This window comes from Procambarus clarkii, chromosome 24, assembly GCF_040958095.1.
Source record: "Procambarus clarkii isolate CNS0578487 chromosome 24, FALCON_Pclarkii_2.0, whole genome shotgun sequence".
NCBI lineage: Eukaryota > Metazoa > Arthropoda > Malacostraca > Decapoda > Cambaridae > Procambarus > Procambarus clarkii.
The window spans coordinates 5,105,052-5,129,533 of record NC_091173.1 but is presented as its reverse complement, the minus strand read 5'-3'; the positions used below and the strand labels follow the sequence as shown (position 1 = coordinate 5,129,533).

The 24,482-nt window shown below is 50.6% G+C and overlaps 1 protein-coding gene across 4 annotated transcripts in view; it reads right to left on the bottom strand.

Annotated features, from left to right (window-relative positions):
• Window positions 1–1,129: 1,129 nt before the first annotated feature.
• LOC123761786 (xaa-Pro aminopeptidase 3) overlaps window positions 1,130–24,482 on the bottom strand; it is a 154,178-nt gene continuing 130,825 nt past the window's right edge. For 3 of the 4 annotated variants that reach the window (XM_069330499.1, XM_069330497.1, XM_069330498.1), the window contains one exon: window positions 1,130–9,365. In XM_069330499.1, the coding sequence (XP_069186600.1) occupies window positions 9,196–9,365 (170 nt within the window). In that variant the 3' untranslated portion in view covers window positions 1,130–9,195. The remainder of the gene's footprint in view (window positions 9,366–24,482) is intronic. The other variant, XM_069330500.1, reaches the window with a different exon arrangement.

Genomic DNA, 24,482 nt, shown 5'->3' with positions numbered 1-24,482 from the left:
CGAGTACTGAAGATAACTCCTGGCTCTCGCACCCACAAAACTAACACCACACGCAAAGCACAGTGCAGTAGCGACACCGGAGCCAGAGCACACGACCATCGCCTATAGCATCAGCCTCAAGAACTGAGGTGTGGGTAGCCGGCGCGGGGGGTCTGGGGCTCTCCCTTCCCCCTCCCGGGGAGGGGGGAGCTGCGCAGACAGCGGCGCGGCAGTGTGTGACGTCACACTAGTTTGCTTGTTTTCGGTTGGGGAGTTCTATCCACTAGTTCGGTTTTTGGTAGCAATTTTAACCAGAATAGGGGTTTGTTTTGGGGCGCTTACCTTTCTGGGTGCCTGTTCCGGTCGATGGCAGACATAGAATGCTTCCAACTACACGGGGGCTTCTATAGGCCATTGCTCCCCTTGCCTCTCTGAGGGGGCCCGGTTCTGGCCGTGGTCCCCGGTAGGCCTAAGAACTCCATACACATGACTGATGCCAAAGTCTGACATTAGCATATCAGCCTGGGATAGCTCCGGGGAGCCGACGGGGCTCCCCCCAGAAAAATATGTCCTTAACAACTGCACCATGAAATTTTTGCTAAAACCAGGTGCGCAGTGCAGGGGGTTAACTGAGTAGCAGAACACTGGAGCCAGAGTGGAAGAGAGGTGACCCAGCACACACTACATTAGCAAAGAACTGAAGGTGGATCCATTGGCTGATCATGAGTGTCTCCCTAATCCCCCCAAACAAGTAGGGAAAGGCAAATGAGCTTACTGTAATTTGAAGAGACTTCGATTCTCTGTTTATATAATTGGGAGAATTCTTTTGATGGTTCTCGAGGCTGCTGTCACTATTGATGGCAGCAGTTGTTTGTTTTGAATCAGACTTTTTGGTTTCGTTTTCTGGTGGTGGTATAAATAAATAAATGTGTCACCATTCCTTGCACCTGTGAGGTCAGTAGAACTCTGTGGATGATGTGGCCTAGTAGACAGTAAACCACAAGTGTCTACCTCCTACAAAATTGTTAATTTCAAAATGGTATTTCAACAAAAAGATTAAAGGAAAGTAATGTTAGAATTCAGGACAGAGGCCAAGTGCTGGGACAATGTGCTATTCACCACTGAATATTTTACAAGGATTTTTGATAAAATATTTTGTATGTTTTCTAAAATTTTATTGATAAAAATATAACATGTAGAGAATATTTGTTAATGAGGTATGAAAAGATTACATTACACAGTTATTACATATTTACATTTCATAACACACTATACATAAAATAAAATCTCTTGTTATTGAGCTTCTGTATATGAACAACACATTTCATATGCATTTGCTCCATAAAATTGATACTGTATCGAAATATGATACAGTACCATGCACTATGTCAAATTATAAGCCTTTAAAACTCAACAATGAAAGCAAATTACACACAATACTATGACAAGCTTCATTATAAAAGACTAAAAATTATCATAAAATTTGATTCAATTACTGTACTAAACAGTAGACCAGTTATTTTATACAACAAATATGACCATGGCTGAATAGAAAATTGCTTTATCTCCTAAATGTTAATACACAACCATTAGAAAGACAGCTTTTAGGCACAAATTAAGTAATGAATATTACTGCAGTACTATATACACTTATTGAGCTCTCTTCTCTTGAGTTATCATTCCACCCAACCCTTCAGCAAGCTAACAATGTTAAATTAATGACCTAATCTCTCTACCTTGCTGTATCTGTGCCTATGTTATATTGGAGCAAATGGCATCATTAATTAAAAAAAAATTGTAGAGATTCCATACATATTACAATAGATAGTTTGTCTTCCCATTTTTAAAACAAGCTTGCAGATCCATTTATCAATTAACACTTTCGCCCGGGGATGACGCAGCATTGCGTCATCCACTTTAAATAATCGCCAAAAATCAGGTTTTTATCCGATTTTTTTGGGACTGGGTTTAAAATGCGCGCCGATGTCTTCCCATTTTCTTTGTTGAGCCTCGTGGCCCTCAGGCAGCTTGGCACATGCCGTGGGCCCATTGTTTTCGCTCCACTGTTGTGACCAATGTCGCCTCCCCTCGCATCTCAAACGTGTGAACATTTCGGCTATTTTCCGTGGCTATATTTCTTACTGCGGCTTTAGAAACTATCTACGCTTACTCCACGATGGATAGTGATCATGAACAAGGCCCTTCCAGGAAGAAAATTGCGAAAGAAAGGCTTGAAAAGGGCGGGAATTGGGAGTGTTGCTGGAAGGCGGCTGAGCACTCACTCGCGGCTAACGCGTGGCCCGTCTTCAACTCATCGGCGGTTGGAGCGTGACCAAATTTTTTATTTTATATGCTAATGTTCCTCTAGAGAATTCTATTGCGAACCCATTGAGACCAAAATGAAAGACGTAGGATAAAAATTGAGGTGACCAGAGTGAAAATAGTGAAAACATTTTATCGCATTTGCGCGCTCCTGGGTAGCTCGTTCGCACTTTCTCTGTTTGCTGCGGGTAATTAGACGGGCTTTTGGAGTTTATATGCATTTAGTGCTGTTGAGAATTCTATTGCGAACACAATGATACCAAATTTAATCTCGTAGGACGAGAATTAAGGTGACAAAGTTGAAGAGAGTATACACTTTTCAGAATTTACGCGCACTCCTGTGACACCCTGGGTCCCATATCGCACAGTTGAGGGGTGGCGAGCGGGGTGCACCAAAGTGTTAAGTTCAATGTGTTCAAGATGATACTTTTAGGAAGAAAATACCATTCCTAGGCACAAAACCACACACTGACTTTAGCACTATTTCAGGATATAAAAAACCAGCATTGAATGTAATGAAATGCCAATTTCTGGGTAAGCCCCAGAGGTTCCCCCTGAAGCTATTAACACTTTCACTGCCCAATAACGCTAATTCCATCACAGAACCAAATTACGGAGAAGGCCCGATGAAGCAAACGGAGTCATTAATTTTAAAAATTTGTAGAAATCCCATTTATTGTCTGAATACTACGGGATTTGTTTTAAAATGTGCGCCAACTTCTGCCTATTCTCTGTATAGCCCACGTGGCATCCTGACCCCGCCATGTGGGTGTCCACCCATGCTGGAGGCTCACTGTTCTCGTGACCTCGCTCATGACAGCCGCGGCCTCCCCTCGACTCTAAAAGTTTCCCCATCTTGAGGTTGTCTTGAGATGATTTGGGGGCAAAGTGTCCCCACGGCCCAGTCCTCAGCCAGGCCTCCTTTTTGTTACACACCCCCAGGAAGCAGCCTGTAGCAGTTGTCTAACTCCCAGGTACCTATTTACTGCTAGATAACAGGGGCATCAGGGTGAAAGAAACTTTTGCCCATTTCTCTCCGCCTCCACTGGGGATCAGACCCGGAACCTCAGGATTATGAATCCGAAGCACTGTTCACTCAGCTGTCAGGCGCCCTTTCTGATTATTTTATGTCAGGTACAGGCATTTGTTGTTACTGGCTTTATAAACACTGCAAACTGATTTCCAGATGGATACTAATCAAGAACAGACAATCCATGACAAAAAAATTGAAAGAAACACATACGAGGGAAAAATGATTGAGTTTTTGTTGAAAGTATAGAAAAGTGAGACTTATATGTTTTTATAAGCAAATATTCCTTTATGCCATTCTATTGTGAACAAGTTGATACCAATTTGAATGACGTAGCATAAAAAAACAGTGATGAATGTAATGAAACACCATTTTCTGGGTGAGACCCGGAGGCTTCCCTGGAGCTTATCCAGGCTGATATGCCTGGATAAGCGTGGTCAGACTTTGGCATCAGTCATGTGTATGGACTGATGCCTACCAAGGACCATGAGCCAGAACCTGGTTCCCTCAGAGACGCAAGGGCCTATAGAAACCCCCGTGTGGTTGGAAGCATTCTATGTCTGCCATTGACTGGGTCAGGCACCCAGAAAGGAAAGTGTCCCCTTATTCTGGTGAAAATTGCTACCACAAGCCGAACAAGTGGATAGAACTGCCCGAAAAGAAACTAGCAAACGATCATGACGTCACACGTCACCGCGCCGTTGTCTGCACAGCTCCCCCCTCCCCGGGAGAGGGAAGGGGGAGCCCCAGACCTATCGCACCAACTATCCACCATCAGTTCTGAGGCTGGATGTCAAAAAACGCAAAAAATCGCTGACCAGAGGGAGGGAAGGATGCTGGGGAGTCTCCGAGTCTCACCCAGAAAATAGCGTTTTATTACATTCAACGCTGGTTTTCTGGGGGGATCCCCTTCAGCTTCCCGGAGCTAACTACCCACAGAGAAAAAAAGAATGACGTACCCAGGAGGCGGTCGCTGCACACTCCCCAACTCAAAGTCAACTGGCTGCAACCGCCAACCCAAGGCGACGCAGGCCCGAATGGGGCCGGGAACGACACGAGATATCGAGCAGCCAGGCCCCTGTATGTCTGCCAAAAGCCCTGTGCCTGAATGTCAGCTAGGACATGCCACCAAGACGGCAGCAAGAGCAGCAAATCTACGAACACCGTGGGCATGGGGATAGAACACAGGCTGGTTAGCCGCAATAACACGGCGGACGACCCGAGAGACCTTCACCCGCGAACTGGGAAGAACAGAACCGGATCAACCCAAAGCGCGTCCCGGATACTGAAGCTGTGGCGCGCAAATAACAGCAGAGGGCCGCAACCAGACACAAAACGCGATGCACCCCCGGCCCGACCAACCAAGCACCAACAACCAAGGACTCCTCTGGAAAGCAGCAGCCTCATTCCATGCCAGAAAAGAGGGAGACGGCTGCATCCGAACAAACCAATCACCATGACCGAAGGAGCAGAAACCCCTGCGCCGGAGGAGAGCAAGAAGCTCAGCGACCCGACCCCTAGAGGCAAATGCCAACAGGAAAAGAGCCTACGAGAAACAAACCCGAACCGAAGGGGTCACAACTAACTGAGGAGAAGAAAGAGCATGCTGTCCAGAGAACAGGATGGTTCAGGCGGCGCATGAGCAGGCCAGAGGTGAAACAACGCATGAGACAGCTTACAAACGGCGCAGATGTAACACCATGATCGAAAGCAAGCCAAAGTGGCTCCGCCAATGCTGCACGAACGAGGCGACAGTATGCGGCAAGATGATGGCCCCGAACCCCCACCAGAAAAACCAAGCCGACACCAACTACCGCAGCCACCTAAGAACCACCTGGGCAGCCAACCCAACCCCACGACTTCAGGCCGTGGGGCTGGGGCCAAGTCGCAGGCCCCACAACTTCGGCCGATTAGCACGAGGGCTACCCGACCAACACGTGGCTCGCTCAACAAATGCAGTCCAATCGACCGGTCCCGGTCTGGCGGGTCCAGCCACTGCCCTAGATGCAGAGGCTCGAAAGGTGTAGAGGGAGGGCAACTAGGGTCATGCACGCAGCGCCTGGACAAGTACACGTCACACTGGGCACACGTACGTAAGCACACTGGAACCGAGGCCTAAACAGGGGGGGGAACGCTGATCGCATCAACATAAGAGTAAAAACCTGAGTCCCTATACATATAATGGGGCAAGTCCGAGGCATCCAACTGGGCACACTACCAAGACTGCTACAGTTGCAGTGAGAACCTTACATGCAATGCAGTTGCTGGCTGAAACTTCTGAACCTCAAAAGGAGAATGGGTCAGAAGAGCAACATGGGAAGGGGAGGTGGGAGGCAAACTAGCTTATGCTAATTTCAAAAAATTTTGGTGGTTTGTTTTCAATGTTAGGGGAGTTCTTTTCGCAATTTTGAGGCTGCGGGTTCGTTTGAACCCTGCAGTATTGTAGTCTGTTTGGTTTCCCCTAACTTTCTGGGTGCCTGCCTGGTGGTGGCAATTATGAATAAACTTTAAATGTAAAATGTTCATAAGCCACTGCTCCCTGCGCCTCTCTGAGGGGGCCAGGTTCTAGCTCGTAGTCTCCAGTAGGTCAACAGAATTCCGTGACTGATGGCACCTAATAGTAAGGCATTAATTCAGTGATAATAACTTCAGGGAGCCTCAAGGGGCTCCCCCCCCATAAAGGTTCTTTCTTTCATACACTGTAATTAAAAGAAGCTGTCATTATATGCTAATAGTTCACCAAACATATATATATTAATAAGCAAACACAAACACACAAAGACCATATAAATGGTAATAAATAAGAAAAATGTGCCTAGCATTAACTATCAATAAATTGATCAAAATTTTTATTAATTAGAATGAATTTACAGCAGCAGAGAGTGTGTGTGTTTTTGAACGTTATAAGTCTTCATATGATTCTTGCCATTTATATTCATCTAACTTGTATAATAAATCCACATTTATTTATCCCCTCTTTTAAGAGAATCCCTTGAACATACTGGACCATGCCACAGCCTATGAAGAATATGATGTTGAGTATTACAAAACACTGGTTTCCGAGTGACCTCTTGGTTGCTCCTCCGGCTAGGGCCATGATCCTCGCCGGACACTGTATTCCCACCAGGCTGTCTTCAACATGTCACTGCCTCACTATAACAAACATATTTTTGAAATGATTGTCTCCAACTTGAGGAGGGAAGACAATGAAGCTAAAGTTTAATCAACCACCAAGGAGACTTCTACTAAGGACCTCAAAGATCAAAATCATAACAATCAACACTTGTTGCATGATGGGTACGTTGGGCAATCAAATCAATCAATCATCTCAAGATAACCTCCCATCAATAACTAACCTGTTATTCCTGTGCTAGAAACTGGATTACTAACTACTCACTACTCCAGCCAGTACTAGATGGCAGCACCATCTTAAGCAGGCGATGAGTCACAATAACGTGGCTGAAGAATGTTGACCAGACCACACACTAGAAGGTGAAGGGACGACGACTTTTCGGTCCATCCTGTCAATTGTGAGGAGAGAGTAGATGCAAAGCAATAAATAGGCAAGAGAGAGGTGAGGAGCAAGGCAAAAGGTACGAACGGTAAGGTGTAGTAGAGGGGATAGTAGTAGGAATAAGAACTGCAGAAGGCCCATTGGCCCATACGAGGCAGCTCCTATTATAACCACCGAATGAGAAAGGGGATAGTAATAGGAATAAGAAGAGGATAGCAAGGGAATGTAAGAGAAAACAATGAACAGAAAAGAGAGAGAAGAGAGAAAGAAAAGGAAAGAGAAAGAAAGATAAATGGAAGGGTAAGCTTAAGTTAGGTCACGTTTGTTAGAAAGATTAGAGCATTTGAGTATGTACTGTGAAAGGGAAGAGTCAACAGCAACAAAGCCAGGACTCAAGTTCATGTTGGGTACATTGTGTATTAGAGCCGATTCAACAAGACGGCGTCTGTGTAGAGTAGAGGCAGGAAAGATTATTTTGGAGGAAGACCAATCAATAGGATGATTAGAATCCCTCACATGACAGAAGAGAGCATTGTTAGTGTCTGAAGACTTAACACTTCTCTTGTGTTCTTTAAGTCTGTCATTAAGTGTACGGCCAGTTTCGCCAAAGTATTGGAGAGGACAAGACAAACAGGAAATAGAGCAGACACCAGCAGCATTAGAAGCAGGAGGAGCAGTGTGAACTAGATTGCTACAAAGTGCGTTAGTTTGTCGAAAGGCGAGCTTTAGGTCAAGAGGACGAAAGGTATTAGTAAAAGTTTAAGTTCAGATATAAAGGGAAGGCATAGTACAGCACTACTAGTGTTGAAAGCAGGTTTAGGATGAAAGAAATTTCGTTTAGCTTGAGAGTAGGCACAGTTGATGAAATGCAAAGGGTAACCAAGGCGAGAGAATGATTTGTAGATAAAGACAATTTCAGAATCAAGAAAGTGAGAGTCGCTGATGCATAGAGCGCGGAGGAAGAGAGAGACGAGGACACTTTTCTTAACAGAAGGAGGATGGTAGGAAAAGAAGTGAATGTATATGCTACTATGCATGGGTTTGCGGTAGACAGAGAAAGAGAACCTGGACACAGAGCTGTGAATGTGAACGTCAAAAAGAGGAAGGAGGGAATTAGATTCCCATTCAACTTTGAAATGGATAGGAGCCAGATTGTTAAGAGAGGAGAGGAAAGACTGGAAAAGACTAAGGTCATGAGGCCATAAAGCAAAATACCATCTTAACACTGTTCAATGAGCAGGCACTCCTCACTTGAAGCCAAGGCCACACAAACATGCACAGATAGTCAGGACATAAGGGGCATGAAAGGGAGTGCCTGAAGTGTCACTCAGAAAGAAATGTTTCAGAACACCCAGAAAGCTCTTAATTTAATTTGTAACATGAGAAACTTACCCAGCAACAGTTGCCACGAGAAGCCCACCAAAAAATCTAAGAAAAAACTCCTAGTGGCCTTGGCCTAGCCTTAAAGGTAGGAAAAATGTTACCTGGTGGAATACAGGTAGCAGATGAAAGAAGAAAGCACAATAAATCAAGGAATTAGAGGCCACAAAACTCTGCATTTTGAGTACTAGAGGGATAAAATCCAAGAGAAAATGGCAGGGCAAGTAAGACTCACATGAACAGATAAACCCAACAAGAGTGGGATATAGACCCAACAGAATGCCCACAGCAACAAGAACACTGATCCAAATGTAGTTGTGTGGGAAGGTCAGAGAAGAGCACTGGAAAACAGTGGTCTGGAGAACCCAACTGGGGAACACTGGCAGGCCATGCTGAAAACAACCCCAGTGAAATGGCATCAGACAAAAGAGTGCAAATGACTGGCCACATGCAGTTAAGTGAACATTAAGCAATGGACAGCACAAAAATAAAAAGCATCAAGATTCAACCAGGTGACTTGATTGAATTGATCTCTGCAGAGCTGGGATGATTGGTGGAGCAATGCAAGGCTACAAGTGAGGGTTGCCTGCTCCTCTCACTACCGTAGTGTGGAGATGGTTCTGCGCTCTAGTGCAAGTTAGTGTATTGAGTAGTCAGCAGAGGAATAATGGCCTATCCTTCTGTTTCCAGTAATTTCTCAGAAAGGATGCTAATTGTATGATTTTGCTCTTTGGTGTCATAATGAGCAGTCTCCTTTGTGATGGATATTTAACTTCATCTTCCATGTCTCTCCTCAAGATCATTTGAAAAGTTACTTGTCACTGTGAGGCACAGGTCAATGAGCACCCCAGGTGATATTACGGTGCCCAAGAAGGCCTGAGTCAGGGCGTGACTGAAGGAACCATGCTCAAAAAATTATGCATGTACCTCAGAACACAAAGCGGAACACATTACAAAACACACAGCAAAATTACTTATAGTCGGCACCCACAATAGCTTCTATTTCATCTGGGTGTTTTGGACAGGAGTTACTGAGTATTTCCATACCATCTTCAGTTATAAGGACATCATCTTCTAGTCTGATTCCTATGCCCAGATAGCGGGAAGGCACATTCGTGTTGTTTTCACTTACATATATACCTAGAAAAAAAAGGAACCTATCTTTAAATAATACTCGAGTAAAATTGTATATGGAATCAAGGGTGTAATAACACAAATTTATAAGCAAAATATAAGATATAAACATAACAAGCACATGAATTATGATAGTCAAGATGTGAAAATTCCCATTCAAGTATGTACATCAATAATTTGTTAAGTATAGAACATAACATTTTATTGAAACAGTATGCTAAGCAATAAGGGAACAGTATTACAACAAGCCAATATTAACTTGATGTATTGACAAATTATCATGTTATACAGCATTTTACAAATTTTGTTTTTTACTGGACAAAGCAAGAAAGTACTGTAATATGTAATATTAAAAGAGGTAGTGAAAATTAGTTTTTGAAAATGCAACTGATATAAATATGAACATAAAGACAATAATAGAATAAACTGCAGAAGGCCTATTGCTCCATAGGGGACAGCTCTTATTTATATCCACTCAAACTCACTCATTTAGGTGGATATAACTCATATGATATATCTATCCTAAGCTTAAAACAATCCACCAATCCCATGTCTATTATGTTACCTGGTAATTTGTTGAGGAAATCAACAACCCTGCTTTCAGACCAGTATTTACCCAGGTCTTTCTTGAATCTAACATTGTCCAGTTAATATCTATTGTTTCAAAATAAATTTTGTGTTGATATATTTAAATCTTATTAAATATCCCCTTTGTTATAACCTTTTATCCAGATATATACTTCAGTCATGTTACCTGGTTAACCTGGTTGATAGGGTTCTGGGAGTTCTTCTACTCCACAAGCTCAGACCGAGGCTAGGCTTGACTTGAATCATGCTTTTCATCTTTCTATAGAATATAAATTTATGTTTTCTGGGGGGAGCATGTTGACTCCCTGAAGCTATCCAGGCTGATATGGATATGTATAACTTTCTGGCATCAGCCAATGTGCATGGAGTTCTTGCCTACCGGGGACCACGGCCAGAACTTGGCCCCCTCAGAGAGGCATGAGGAGCACTGGCCTATAGAAACCCCCATGTGGTTGGGAGCATTTTATATCTGCCATCGACCGGGTCTGGCACCCAGAAAGGTAGGCACCCAAAAACAATCCCCTATTCTGGTGAAAAATTGCTACCGAAAGCCAAACGAGTGGACAGAACTCCCCAAATGGAAAGTAGCAAACGAGCATGACGTCATCACGCCACCACACAGCTGTCTGTGCAATTCCCCCCCTTCCCGGGAGGGGGAAGGGGGAGCCCCAGACCCTCACGCCGGCAATCCACCCACCAGTTCTTGGCTGATGTGATACTGGCAGGTCATATGTGCCTCTGGCTCCTGCTTTGGTTTCAGTGTCTGTGCCTTGTGGCATGGTCTGTCTCTATAGGTGGTGTGTGAGCCAGGAGTAATATTCTACGGTACTCGGGCCACATGCGCCTAGGGTTTCCTTCCCTAGGTGCCCAGTAAGTACTGCCCTTGGGGCTTGGGGCCACCTTCCACAAGTCACCTTGGGATCTACCTCTGCTGTGTCTCTTACTGCTTGATACTTGACCGCCCTTGGAGTCAGTTGGGGTCTTGTTGCCCTTGTTTGCCTCTGGGTAGGAGGTACTTTTCATCACTGGTGGATAAGCAACTAGCTGTGTAGGGTACTGCACAGCTAGTTATCACCTAATTTAGCGTCTGACTCTGTTCTGCCTGGGTACGTTGTCCCCTTGTGGGTTTTTTGTTTTTGTTTTTCCTACCAGGTGGGGGGGGGGGGGAGGGGGTCTGTCTTTGGTCGGTTGCTCCCTCTTTATCTTTAGGGTCCTTCTCTTATATATATATCTGTGTTTTTGGTGGTAACCCCCTGCTTGGCCCCCCTGAATGGACATGTCCTGAGGATTCAGCCTTAGAAGTTTGCTTGGTAGTTTTGGGCGCCGGTTCGCAGTACCCTGCCTGGGCTTCCCTTAGCGTGTTACCAAGGCTAAGGACCCTGGGCTACCCTCTTGCTTCCGGCTCCAACCCATCTGCGGGTTCAGAGGCAGGACAGGATCTAGTTGGTGTTGAGATTCGGGTTGTCTCGGGGGTGTCCCCTTCTGGGGTAGTGGTGGAGGCATTCGAGCCTGTTCCTCCTGCCGATGTGTATGGGTCTGACCAGTGGGCCCCCTTTTTTAGTGTTTTTTTGGTTGTCCTGGCTTTTTCTTGTGAGGCCGGTTCTTTGGGGAGGACGGTTTGGCTCTGGGTCCTCAGAATGGGGATCCTGGGGCAGGAGAGAGGGTTGCCTTGGGAGGGCCTTGGGCCCCGTTGGACCTTGCCTGAAGATTTTGTACCCTTTGAGCAGGGCTTGGTGTTGCAAGGAGTGGCTTTCTCCTCTTACGCATTGGTTTTGGCGTTCTACCCCTCCCCGGGTTCGGTTCCAAACTTCCGTGGGTTCTTTGGTTCCGTCTTCCGGAGGTTTTCGGCTTGCCATGTCCAGTCCCATGTGGTGCCTTTGCGGCTTACCTCCTGCCCGAACTGTCTTACACCTTCGTAGTGGTTTCGCGTTCTTCGTGTATGGATCTTCTTGTCCTTACTGGGTTCATTATGATGTTCTAGGGTCGTCCTGGTTCGCAAACTGCCCTCTTTTCTCATTGGAGGCTTGGCATCCGTTCTGTTGGCGGGCGGTGCTCACTTCTTCCCTGGAATCCACTTGGGCCCTGGCTCTTCAGTTTTCTTCACCTGTTTTAGTCATTGCTGTTTGTAGAGTCTGCAGTTGTCCAGTATCTGCGGGCAGCTTCGTCTCGTTGTCGTCCTATGTCGGACTTGTTAATCCTTTGGGGGGCTCATAGGGAGGGCCTTCCCGGAAGGGTTGTGCCAGAGGTTCTTCCATCGTGGTGGGTCAGTGGTGCCGGATTCATGCCTTCTGTTCTGTTCGGCCGGGGTATCGCCCTACGTGCCGTTCGGGTACTCGTAGGTGCGTCGGTTCTTTTATGGGCCTCTTCTCCTGTGCTCTGTCGGGTTTTTGTCGAAGTGGTTCAATAGGCATGGTCGATACGACCTCGTTCCCCCAGTGGGCTCCCACCTGTTCCAGTCCCTACATGGGACTGCGCGGACCTCCGGTTCATTCTGGACTTGTACCGTCTGGTCCGTGGGTTTTTGCCCCTTCCTTCAGATGGCTACACTGTCCCAGGTCCATCTTCGGTTGGAGCCAGGCGATTGGATGGTGTCCATGGACCTCGCGGACGTGTCTTGGCATGCCCCAATTCATTCTCGGTTCTGGGACTGGATCGGTTTTGTTGTGGAGCGTCAGGGTTATCGTTTTCTTTGTCTTCCATTTGGTTTGTATCTGGTGCCTCGCGTTTACACACGCCTTACTCAGGTTGTGGTGGCTCGCTTGCGTCTGTTAGGTGTTCAGGTTCTGGCCTACCTCAACGATGGGCTGGTTTGGGCTCCCCGCCAGTCTGCGTGTCTGCTCGCCAGGGTTTTGGTTCTTTCACAGCTCACCGGGTTTGGGTTCTTGGTGAAGTGGAGAGAGTCCCGTCTGGTTCCCTCTTGGGTTCGGTCTTGGCTGGGTCTTGTGTGGGACATTCAGACCGCTTCCTTGTCTCTTCCTCCGGTGGCTCTGCTTTGCTTGCGTTCCCGCCTTCGTCGTTCTTAAGGGGCTCCAGGGTCACGCGGAGGTTGCTCCAGGGTTTGTGCGGGAGCTTGATCTTTGCCATAATGGTCTACCCGCCGAGTTGGGTGTGGCTTTGTCGGCTGTTCGGGTTCTGTTGGGGGACGTCCCTTCGGCCTCTCTCGCGACTGCTGGGTTCGGCTTCCTGGGGCTTTGCGTTGGTTGCTTCCTCTTTGAGTTTTGGGGTTCAGTGCCTTGGCACCTACCCAAGCCCTCGCTTGATGTGTTCTTGGACGTGTCGTCTCTTGGCTGGGGTTTTGTGACCAGTGCTCACCTGGTCGCCCAGGGATGATGGGGTCCATCCTTCCATCGGGCTCATTACACAGTGCGGGAGTTCACGACTGTGTGGATGTCGCTCCAGAGGATTCGGTTCGCTCGCTGATTGATGATCCGGCTCCAGACACACTGTTTCCTGGTGGTTCCTTCCCTGTACCGCAGGGGTTCGATGCGGTCCTTGGCTTGGGGCTGGTTGTTTCAGATGACTCGTCTGCTGAGTTTTCGGGATTTGGCTCTCCTGGCAGTTCACGTTAGGGGTGTCCATGGTCCTGACGGACAGCCTGATCTGCTTCCTTCCCTTCCACTGAGTGGACGACTCCTTCTGTTGGCTCTGCCAGACATTCGGGCCTCAGGAGGTGGACTTTGCGTCGTGTGGTCATAGCATCTCACGGTATCCATGGCGCCTTTCTCCGACTGCGAGGAAGTCAGGGTCGATGCCTTCGGGCAGGACTGGGCGAGGTGGGGGTTCCCTGTTCCTCTTCCCCCCAATTCTGCTGTTGCTCCAGGCCCTAGCTTACTTGGAGACCTACTAGGGGGAGAGTTGTTCTTCTGGCTATTTGGTAGCCAGTCCAACTTTGGTTACAGACAGGCAACCGGACACAAAACATGATGCACCCCCTGCCTAACCAACCAAGCATCAACAACCCAGGGACCCCTCTGGAAAGCAGCATTCTCATTCTTCGCCAGAAAAGAAGGAGAAGGCTGCAGACGAACAAACCGATCACCCCGACCGAAGGAGCAGAAACCTCTGCGCCGGAGGAGAGCATGATGCTCACCTACCCAATCCCCAGAGGCCAATGCCAACAGGAAAAGAGCCTTCAAAAAACAATCTGGAACTGAAGAGGCCACAACAAAATGAGGAGAAGAAAGAAAAAGAGCTCTGTCCAATGACCAGGACGGCTCAGGCGGCGCATGAGCAATCCGGAGGTGAAACAACGCCTGAGACAGCTTGCAAAATGGCGCAGAAGTGACATCAAAGTCAAAAGCAAGCTGAAGTGGCTCCACCAGCGCCGCACGATACGAGGCGACAGTGTTAGGCATAAGGAGATGGTCCTGGAACAACCAAGAGAGAAAAGACAACACCACCCTAACAGAAAGCGAAGTACTGTACAACGACGAAGATGTAAGAAGAACCAAAAGATCTGCCAGGAAACTTCATACTGCTGCCGAGACGAAGCCTGCAGGTGGGACACTAACAGGGAAGCCACCTGATCACCATAGAGATGATGATAAACTCAAGTAAAAAATACCATACGCAAAGACTCAAGGAGAAGATCGAATCATCCACGTGACGTACCGGTTCGATCTGCCGGAAGAGGAGGAGCCACGAAAAAATCTCCGGGTTCAGACAACGAGCAAGCAGCGCATGAAACCACAGCTGGGCCGGCCACCAAAAGGCCAAGAGGACAACTCTCCCCTGGTAAGTCTCCAAGCGAGTCAGGACCTGGAGCAACAGCTGAACCAGGGAAAAGAGGTACAGGAACCCACACCTTGACCAGTCCTACCGAAAGGCATTGACTCTGCCGACCTCGCAGTCGGGAAAGGGCGCCACATACAGGGGAAGGCTCCGCAACCACTTCAATGCAAAGAGGTCCACCTAGAAGCATCTGAACGTCTGGCAAAGCCAACGGAAGGAGTCGGCGTCGACCATCCATTCCGTGGAGAGGGGAACAAAACGAGACAGGCCGTCGGCCAAGACGTTGGACACTTCCTGCACGTGAACTGCCAGGAGAGCCAAACCCCGAGAACTCAGCAGATGAGTCATCCGAAGCGACCAGCACCAAAGAGCCAAGAACCGCATTGAACCACCCCGGTTTAGACAATGAACCACCAGGGAGCAGTCCAAATGGAGCCGGATCGTCGACCCGCAGGCGACTCAAAGCCTCCGAAGAGGAAACCACACCATTGCGAACTCCCGCACAGTGCTGTGGGCTCGACAGAAGAATGGACCCCAATGCTTACCTGGCTGGCCTGGTGAGCACTGGTCCCAAAGCCCTAGCCAAGAGACAACGCGTCCGTGAACACATCGCGCGAGGGCTCGGGTAGGAGCCAAGGCACTGAACCCTGAAAAATCCGAAGAGGAAGCCGGCGATGCAGCAACCGACGCAAAGCTCCCGGGGTCCTGAACCCAGCGATTGAGAGAGGCGGAAGGAACATCCCCGAAGGAACCAGAACAGCCGACAAAGCCAAACCTGACCCGGCGGGTAGACCAGCATCGCGAAGTTCAGGCTCCCGCACAGACCCGTCGAGCAACCGCCGGGTGACCAGGGAGCCCCCCAGAAACAGGCACATGCGGGACTGCAGCCGTAGAAGAGACTCCAGAGGAAGAGACAAGGAAGCGGTCCGAGAGTCCCACGCAAGGCCCAGCCAGGTCCGAACCTGGGAGGGAACCAGATGGGACTTCCTCCAGTTCACCAAGAACCCGAACCTGGCAAGCTGAGAAAGAACCAGATCCCTGGCCAGCAGACAAGCGAACTGGCTGGGAGTCCAAACCAGCAAGTCGTCGAAGTAGACTAACACCCGATCACCTAACAGACGCAGACGGGTCACCATGACCCGCGTGAGGCACGTGAAAACGCGAGGTGCCAGGTTCAAACCGAACGGGAGACAACGAAAGCGGTAAGCACGAAGCCCCACAACAAAACCGAGCCAGTCCCTGAACCCTGGATGAATCTGGACGTGCCAATTAGCATCCTGGAGGTCCAAGGACACCATCCAAGCGCCCGGCTCCAACAGGAGTCGAACCTGGGACAGCGTGGTCATCCGAAAGGAGGGGCATTGAACCCAGGGGTTCTGACGGCACAAGTCAAAAATGAACCGCAGGTCTGTGCAGTCCTGTTTTGGGATTGGAAACAGACAGGGAAACCCATCTGAGGGACGTCATAATTTTGGACCACTGCCCAAGCAAACCCACTCCAAGATGATCTGACAGAGCGCAGGGGAGAAGCCTGCCACGCCAGCCCCGAACCCCCCACCCCCCCGCAGGGAAAGGGGCCACCCAACGCCACCGGAGGCCGTGCAAAACAACCCGAAATGCCCACAAATCGTGGGACCAGGTGTGAACGAACAGCGCAAGCCTCCCCGCCCCATCGCCCCATCAATGGGGGCAAACTGCGAAAGGGCCGGCGCCCCTTACAAGACCCAGAACCTCGCACAGAGCGAACACCGCGCTGACCAGACGAAGGCGGGTCCTCAGGAGAAGCCGAACCCGAATCTGACAACAGTGGCCTACCACGACGAGAGGAACCCCGAGCCTTGGCACGACCCTTCCAGGAAGGTCCACCACAGGACCCCCGGAGAACCAGGAAGTCTGACATTTTACGGTAAGAAGCCGAAGCAGCCTGAATATACTGCGCAACGGCGGAAGCCTCAAACAAGAGAGGACAAAAAGGGGAAGACGTCCTAGGAGCCAAGGCCCAAGAGGATTTCACAGAGGAAGCAAGCACCGTCTGCTGACATGTGAGTCTGGAGCATAAAACAGAGCAACCACATCCCGCAAGATCGGGATGATCAGCAAGGTAGCTGACGAGCTAGCCGCCGAAGCCAAGGTGCCAGACCCAGGAACAGCCCCAAGCGCCCCCACATCCTCCGTGAGCCAGTCGAAAGACAGCTCCAGGAGGGAAAAGAAGAAGTGCAAGGCAGCAACCAAAAGGTTCCGAGCTCGCAAGTCCTCCACCATCTGCGCCGCCTGAATGACACCAACATCCCGGGAAAGGGCAGGAGCAAACAAGCACTCATTGAAGTGCTCAAGGTCGCCCCCCCAGGAAAACCTGACGCACTGTTGAAGCCTCCCGCCACTCAAGCGTGCGGGGACGGCAGGAGTACCAAGCCTCCAAGACAAAAACAGGACAGTCCACCAGCCAGGACGACTCCAGAATCTCGTAACGGAGCCAGAAAGGGAACGAAGTCCCAAGCTTGAAAGCTGAGGGATCCATTATCGAGGCAAAATCCGGGTCACGCAGGAGGTTTGCCGCAAGAGCCACCCGCACCGCAACAGATTGGATGCGATAAGCCGAAAACCTCCGGAAAGACGGAACCGAAGCACCCGGGGGAACACGGAACCGAACCAGGGAAGAGGCAGACACCAAGTCCAACTCGTACGAAGAGGGGGAGAGGGGGAAAAGAAAACCCCACTCCTTGTAACAGTAAGCCCCGCTCAGAGGGTAGAAAAATCCAGGCGGGGTTCAGCGGGCCCAAGGCCCCCCAAGTCAGCCCCTCCCCAGCCCCAGGGACCTCCTCTGCAGGACCCGGGGCTGAGTCCTTCCCCCTAGCACTGACCCCACTAGACAAGGCCGGCGCAGCCGTAGAAGCCAGATAGAATGAGGTCCACTGGTCAAACCTAGAGGCTTCAGCCGGGGGAGGAGACTCGAATACCTCTGTCGCCACATCGGAAGGGGCATATCCTAAGGCTGCTCGAGTCTCAAGACCAACTAACCCCTGTCCCGACTCCGAAACCCTCAGACGTTTCGGGGCCGGAAGCAGGGGAGGGGGATCAGAACGAACAACAGAAGGGCAAGGACTAGGAGGTGCGGACTGAACCAGGGTCGAAGCGACCCCCACCACAAGTCCGGGTCCCTATAAGCAAAACGGGGCAGCCGTGGGGCATCCGGGTGATCAACCAACCGAGCGCGTTACAACAAACGAAACCTAGACTGCAACACCTGCACAGCCTGTACCCGAAGACGCTCATCCACAGATTGGGTAAATTGAGTCACCAGCAAGCAGCAATACTCACAGGACTCAGGTTCGAAAGTGTCACAGACTCAACAGGCTGCATGACGGAGGCAAAAACAGCTGAGGGTCGCCCTGTGACAAGGGGACCGAACAACCCTCAAACTCGCATGAAGCAAGGGGGGACCCCGGGGGTCACATCCATCGGACCCATGCGTCCCCCTAGGGGATTCCCAGGGTCCTGAGCATTTACTTGAAGAGGACTTGCGCTCAGGTAATCCCAGGCAGGGTACTGCTAATCCGGCGCCCAAAACTACCAAACAGACTGTCTAAAGCTGAACCCCAGGGATGTGTACACTCACGGGCACCAAGCAGGGGGCACTACCAAGTATCAGAGTGAGGCCAAACACCAGTGGCAAATAGGGCAGAACCCCCCACCAAGGCAAAAAGAAAAACAAAACCACGCAAGAGGACAACGTACCCCAAGGAACAGAGCCGGCCGCTGTGATAGGTGACAACAAGCTGCGCACCACCCTGTGGCCCTTACCAGAGCAAAAACTGCCTCTTACCCTTAGGTAAACTAGGGAGAGAAAACACCCAAGTACTCAAAGGGCGGCTGAAAAACCGAGAAGCTAAACGGACCCACAGAGGTAGATCCCGAGAAACTTGTGGAAAGCAACCCCAAGCTCCAAGGGCAGTACTTACAAGGCACCTAGGGAAGGGAACCCTAGGAGCATGCAGCCTGAGTACTGAAGAATCTGGCTCTCGCACCCCTGGAATACAGCTGTCACACACAAGGCACAGTGCCGCAAAAAGATTGGAGCCAGAGCACACAACCGAGCCGATAGCATCACCCTCAAGAACTGGGGTGTGGATCGCCAGCACGGTGGGTCTGGGGCTACCCCTTCCCCCTCCCAGGGAGGGGGGAGCTGCGCCGACAGCGGCGCAACAACGGGTGACGTCATACTAGTTTGCTCGTTTTTATTTGGGGAGTTCTATCCATTCGTTTGGCTTTTGGTTGCAATTTTCACCAGAATAGGGGTTTGTTTTTGGGATGCCTAACCCGGTTGATGGCAGACATAGAATGCTTCCAATCACACAGGGTTTCTATAGGCCATTGCTTTTCCCTTGCCAGAGGGGGCCAGGTTCTGGCTCGTGGTCCCCGGTAGGCCCATAAGAACACCATACACATGACTGATGCCAAAGTCTGACATTAACATATTAGCCTAGTAAGCTCCGGGGAGCTGTAGAGGCTTCCCCCCAGAAAAACAGCCGACCGGAGGGAGGGAGGGATGCCAGGGAGCCTCCAGGTCTCGCCCAGAAAATTGTGTTTCATTACATTCAACGTCGATTTTCTGCAGAGACCTCCTTCGGCTCCCCGGAGCTACCTAACCAAAGATAAAGAAGAGGCCATGCCATTACCCGGGAGGCAGCCGTCATTCGCTCCTCAACTCAAAGTCGAGACAACTGGCTGCAACCTGCAACCCAAGGCTACACACGCCCGAGAAGGGCCCGGAACATTAACGAGGTACCGTGTGGCCAGGAATCTGTTTCGACCTCCGTAATCCCAGTGCCCGAATGTCAGCCCAGGACATGTTACAAAAAAAGACAGTCAAAGTCGCAAACTTACGAACGTCGTGGGCATGGGGATAGACTGCAGCTGGCTGGACCGAATAATCCTGCGGACAACCTGGGATACCCTTGCCCTGGAACAGGGAAGAAGAGAAACCAGGTCCACCCAAAGCGCGTCCCCTGCCACGGAGGCCGTGGCGCGCAAATAATGGCGAAGAGCCGTAACCTGACACAAAACATGATGCACCCCGGCCGAACACACCAAGCATCAACAACTCAAAGACCCCGCCGGAAATCAGAAAAGAAGGAGACGGCTGCAAACGAACGAAACAATCACGAGGACTGAGAGAGCAGAAACCCCTGCGCCGGAGGAGAGCATGAAGCTCCCTGACTCGACCCACAGAGGCCAATGCCAACAAGAAAGGAGCCTTAGAAAAACAGTCCTGAACTAAGGGGGGTCACCACAAACCGAGGAGAAAAGAAAAAAGAGAGCACCCGGTTCAACGAGCAGGACAGCTCAGGTGGTGCACTGAGAAGGGCGGAAGCGAAACAACGCCCGAGAAAACTTGCGAAATGGAGCAGAAGTGACATCCACCTCGAATGCAAGCTGCAGCGGCTCTGCTAGCACGGCATGATACGAGGCAACAGTATCTGGCATAAGATGATGGTCCTGAAACAACCAAGAGAGAAAGGACAAAAAATCCTGATAAGAAATCGAAGATATCCATATGAAGAGACAAAAAATGTCGAAAGGTCCACCAGGAAATTTCACACTGCCATAGAGATGAAACTCAAAGGTGAGACACCATCAACTAAGCCACCTGCTCACCATACAAGTGGTGATAAACCTGTGTCAAAAAGACCAGATGCAAAGAGTGGAAGAGAAGATCGAACCATCCACGTACCGGACCGAACCGATCTGCTGAAATAGGCGCAGCCACAGGAAGACCCTCGGGTCCAGATATCGAGCAAGAAGTGCCTGAAACCAGTGCTGGACGGGCCACCAAGGAGCCAACAGGACTACTCTTCCCTGGAAAGCGAGCCAGGACCTGGAGCAACAACCGAACCGGTGGGAAGAGGTACAGGTAACCCAATCTCGACCGGTCCAGCCGAAAGGCATCGACCCCGACGGCCTCGCAATCTGGGAAGGGAGCCACATACATTGGTAGATGCCTTGACCACGCCGATGCAAAGAGGTCCACCTCCGTACGCCTGTACTTCCGGCAGACCCAACTGAACGAGTCGGTGTCAACCATCCATTCCATGGATAGGGGAATCAACCGAGACAGACCATCCACCAGGACGTTTGACACCCCCTGAACATGAACCGCCAGGAGAGCCAAATCCCGAGAACTCAGAAGACGAGTCACCTGAAGCGACCAGCCCCAAAGAGCCAAGGACCACACCGAACTCTCGCAGTTCAGCCAATGAGCCACAGGGGAGCAGTCCGAATGGAGCCGGATCATTGCTCTGTGAGGCGACACAAATCCTTTGAAGCAAATGCCACACCGCCGCAAACTCCCGTGCCATGCTGTGAGCCTGGTGGTAGGATGGATCCCACCGATCTAGGCTGGCCTGGTGAGCACTGGTCACAAAACCCGTCGAGAGACGAAGCATCTGTGAACACAATGAACGAGGGCTCGGGGAGGCGCCATGGCACAGAACCCCGAAAAAATGGCAGAGGAAGCTGGCGATGCAGCAGCCAATGCAAGGCTCCTGGGATCTGAACCCAACAAATGCGAGAGCGATGGAAGGGACGTCCCCAAAGAAACCAGAACAGCCGCCAAAGCCAGATCCGACTCGACTGAGTAGACCAGCACGGCGAAGTACAGGCTCCCGCACAGCTGCTCGAACAACCGACTTGTGACCCGGGTGTCCTCCAAAAACAGTCGTAGGCGAGACTGTAGCCACAACAGCGTCGCAGGAGGAAGAGACAGACAAGGAAGCGGTCCGAGAGTCCCACACAAGACCCAGCCAAGTTCGAACTTGAGAGGGAACTAAATGGGACTTCCTCCAGTTCACCAAGAACTCGAACCTTGCGAACTGGGAAAGAACCAAATCCCTGGCTAGCAGACACGTGGATTGGCTGTGAGCCCACACCAGCCAGTTGTCAAGGTAAGCCAGAACCCGGACCTCTAATAGACACAAATGGGTCACAATGACCCAGGTAAAGCGTGTGAACACACGAGGTGCCAGATTCAAACCGAATGCAACAAAAGTGGTAAGCCTGTCCCTAAACCCCGGATGAATCGGGATGTGCCAATACACATCCCGGAGGTCCAGAGACACCATCCAGGCACCCGGTGCCAAAAGCAGCCGGACCTGAGACAGTGGTCATCCGAAAGGAGGGGCATAAGACCCTGGGGTTCAGACGAGACAAGTCCAGTATGAATCACAGATCCACACAGTCCCATTTCAGAACTGAAAACAGGCGGGAAACCCACCTGAGGGACGTTGTTGTTTCGACCACACCCAAGCAAACCCACTCCAGGATAACCCAACAGAGCGCAGGGGAAGAGGCCTGCCCTGCCAGCCCCGATTCCCCCGAAGGAGAAGGAGCGACCCAACGCCACCGCAGGCTGGAGAAAATGACCCGAAATGTCCACAAATCGTGGGATCGGATGAGAGCAAACAGCGCAAGCCTCCCTTATCACCCCGTCAACGGGGTGACCCGCGAAAGGGTCGATGACCCCATGAGAGCCCGACTGACACTCAGAGCAATCACTGCGCCGACCAGACACCGATGGCTCCTCAGGAATTGCTGGTCCCGAATTTGGCAGTACTGCCTTATGATGACCGAACGAACCCCGAGACCTGGCATGACCCTTCCGGACAGGACAACCATGCCCCCCCCCCTCCCCCGGAGAACCAACAAGTTTGACATAGGCCAATAACTAAACAAAGCCACTTGCAGAAAATGTACCACCGCAGACTCTGCAAACTGCAATGGACAAAAAGGGGACGAAAATCTAAGAGCCAGGGACCCAAGCCAATTCCAAACAGTGGACGAGCACTGCCTGTCGCCACGTGAGGCGAGAAGCAAAGAACAGACACACCGCCTCCTTCAGAATCGGAGCAAACAACTTCAACAAAGTAGCCGACGCCCGAGCTGCCGAAGCAAACACACAGGCCAAGATCCCAGCTCCTCCACATCCTCCCCGAGCTAGTCTGAAGACAGCTCCAGCAGGGAAAAGAAGCCCAAGACTGAAGCCAAATGCCCACGGGCACACAAATCCTTTGCCACCAGGGACACCGAAAGGAAGGGAACCTGCGTGTGAATCTGCACCTGTCCGAGATCACGAGGAAGGACGGGGGCAAACAAGCACGCATTGAGGTGCTCAAACTCGCCCCCTAGGTAAACCTGAACAACTGTAGTCAACTCCCACCATTCAAGCGTGTGGGTCCAACAGAACGAATGCCACACCCCCAATGAAAAGAAAGGGCAGTCCACCAATCAGGAAGACTCCAGCACCTCGTAACGCACCCAGCAAGGAAACGGGGGGCTAAACTCGAAAGAAGAAGGATTCATTACCGAGGCGTAATCCGGGTCTCGCAAGAGGTAAACCACAAGGGCTTCCCGCACCACCGTTGGTGTGATGCAGGAAGCCGAAAACTTCTGGAAGGAGGGAACCGAAGAACCCAAGAGAATCCGGAATCAAACCCAGGGAGGAGTCACACTCATCTAACTCGAACAGGGAGGGGGGATATGAATCCCCCCCCCTGTAACAACAAGCCCTGCGCCGAGGGAACCAACACCCAAGTGGGGTCAAACAGAGCCTAAGCCCCCCCAAGTCAATTCCTCCCCAGCCCCTGGAACCTGAACATCAGGACCCGGGGTTGAGCAGTCCTCCAAACCCTCTGCCTCTGGAGAAAAAGTAGAGTCCACTGGAAAAGCTGGGATAAAGGGGGCCCATGTAAGATGAACAACAGCAGAGGGTACAGATGAAACCAAAGTCGAGGCGACTAACACCCCCAAGTCCGGGTCCCTATAACCAAAGCAGGGCAGCTGTGGGGCATCCAGAAAGGCAGGCAACCTTGCACGTTGCAGCAATCTAAACCGTGCATGCAATGCCGAAGCTGCTTGCACCCGAATATCAGTCTCAGTGAACTGGGTGAATTGGTGTACAAGCAAGGAACACCATTCACAGGACTCCAGGTCAAAGGTGCCATTGACTCAACAGGCAGCATGGCGGAGGCAAAGATGGTGAGTGTCACCCTAAGTCAAGGGGGACAGAGCAACCTTCAAACTCGGGCAAAGCGAGGTGGGACTCGGAGGTCTCCTCCATCGAACTAATGAACCCCAATGGAGATTTCCAGGGCCCCTTAGGCTAACTGCTAAGGGAAGCCCAAGCGAGGTACTGCTAACCGGTTATCCCAGAGCTACCAAGCAAACAAACTAAAAGCTGAACTCCTGCAACGTGTGCAAACATGGGGACCTAGTGAAGGACCACCAAAATCATACAAGTGGTCCTACTGCCACACCTGGCAGACTCCCACCAGGCAAAACAAAACAACAATAAAAGAAAAACCCTGCAAAAGCACGTCTTCAGGTGAACAGAGCCAGTCGCTATGCGTATATCAGACAGCTGCACAGTACCTCGCGCCCCAGCCAGCAACGAAACTACCTCCTACCTAAGGGCAAACAGGAGTAAGAACCATTCCAGCTGAACCCCCAAGGGTGGGCAATCACCGAGCAGCAACAAAACCATGCGGAGGTAGTTCCCAAACTGTTCAGGGAAGACAACCATAGGCCACAGGGGCAGTACTTGGGCACCTAGGGACGGTGGCCCTAGGTGCATGCAGCCCCAGTACTCTTGTGTTACTCCTGGCTCATACGCCACCAACACAGAGCAACAACACCGCACTGTAGCACTGCTCAAATGATGGAGCCAGAGTTGATCGACCACCACCGACACAACAGTCTCTTGAACTAAGGAGAATAGCCGGCATGGAGGTCTGGGATACTCCCGTCCCCTTC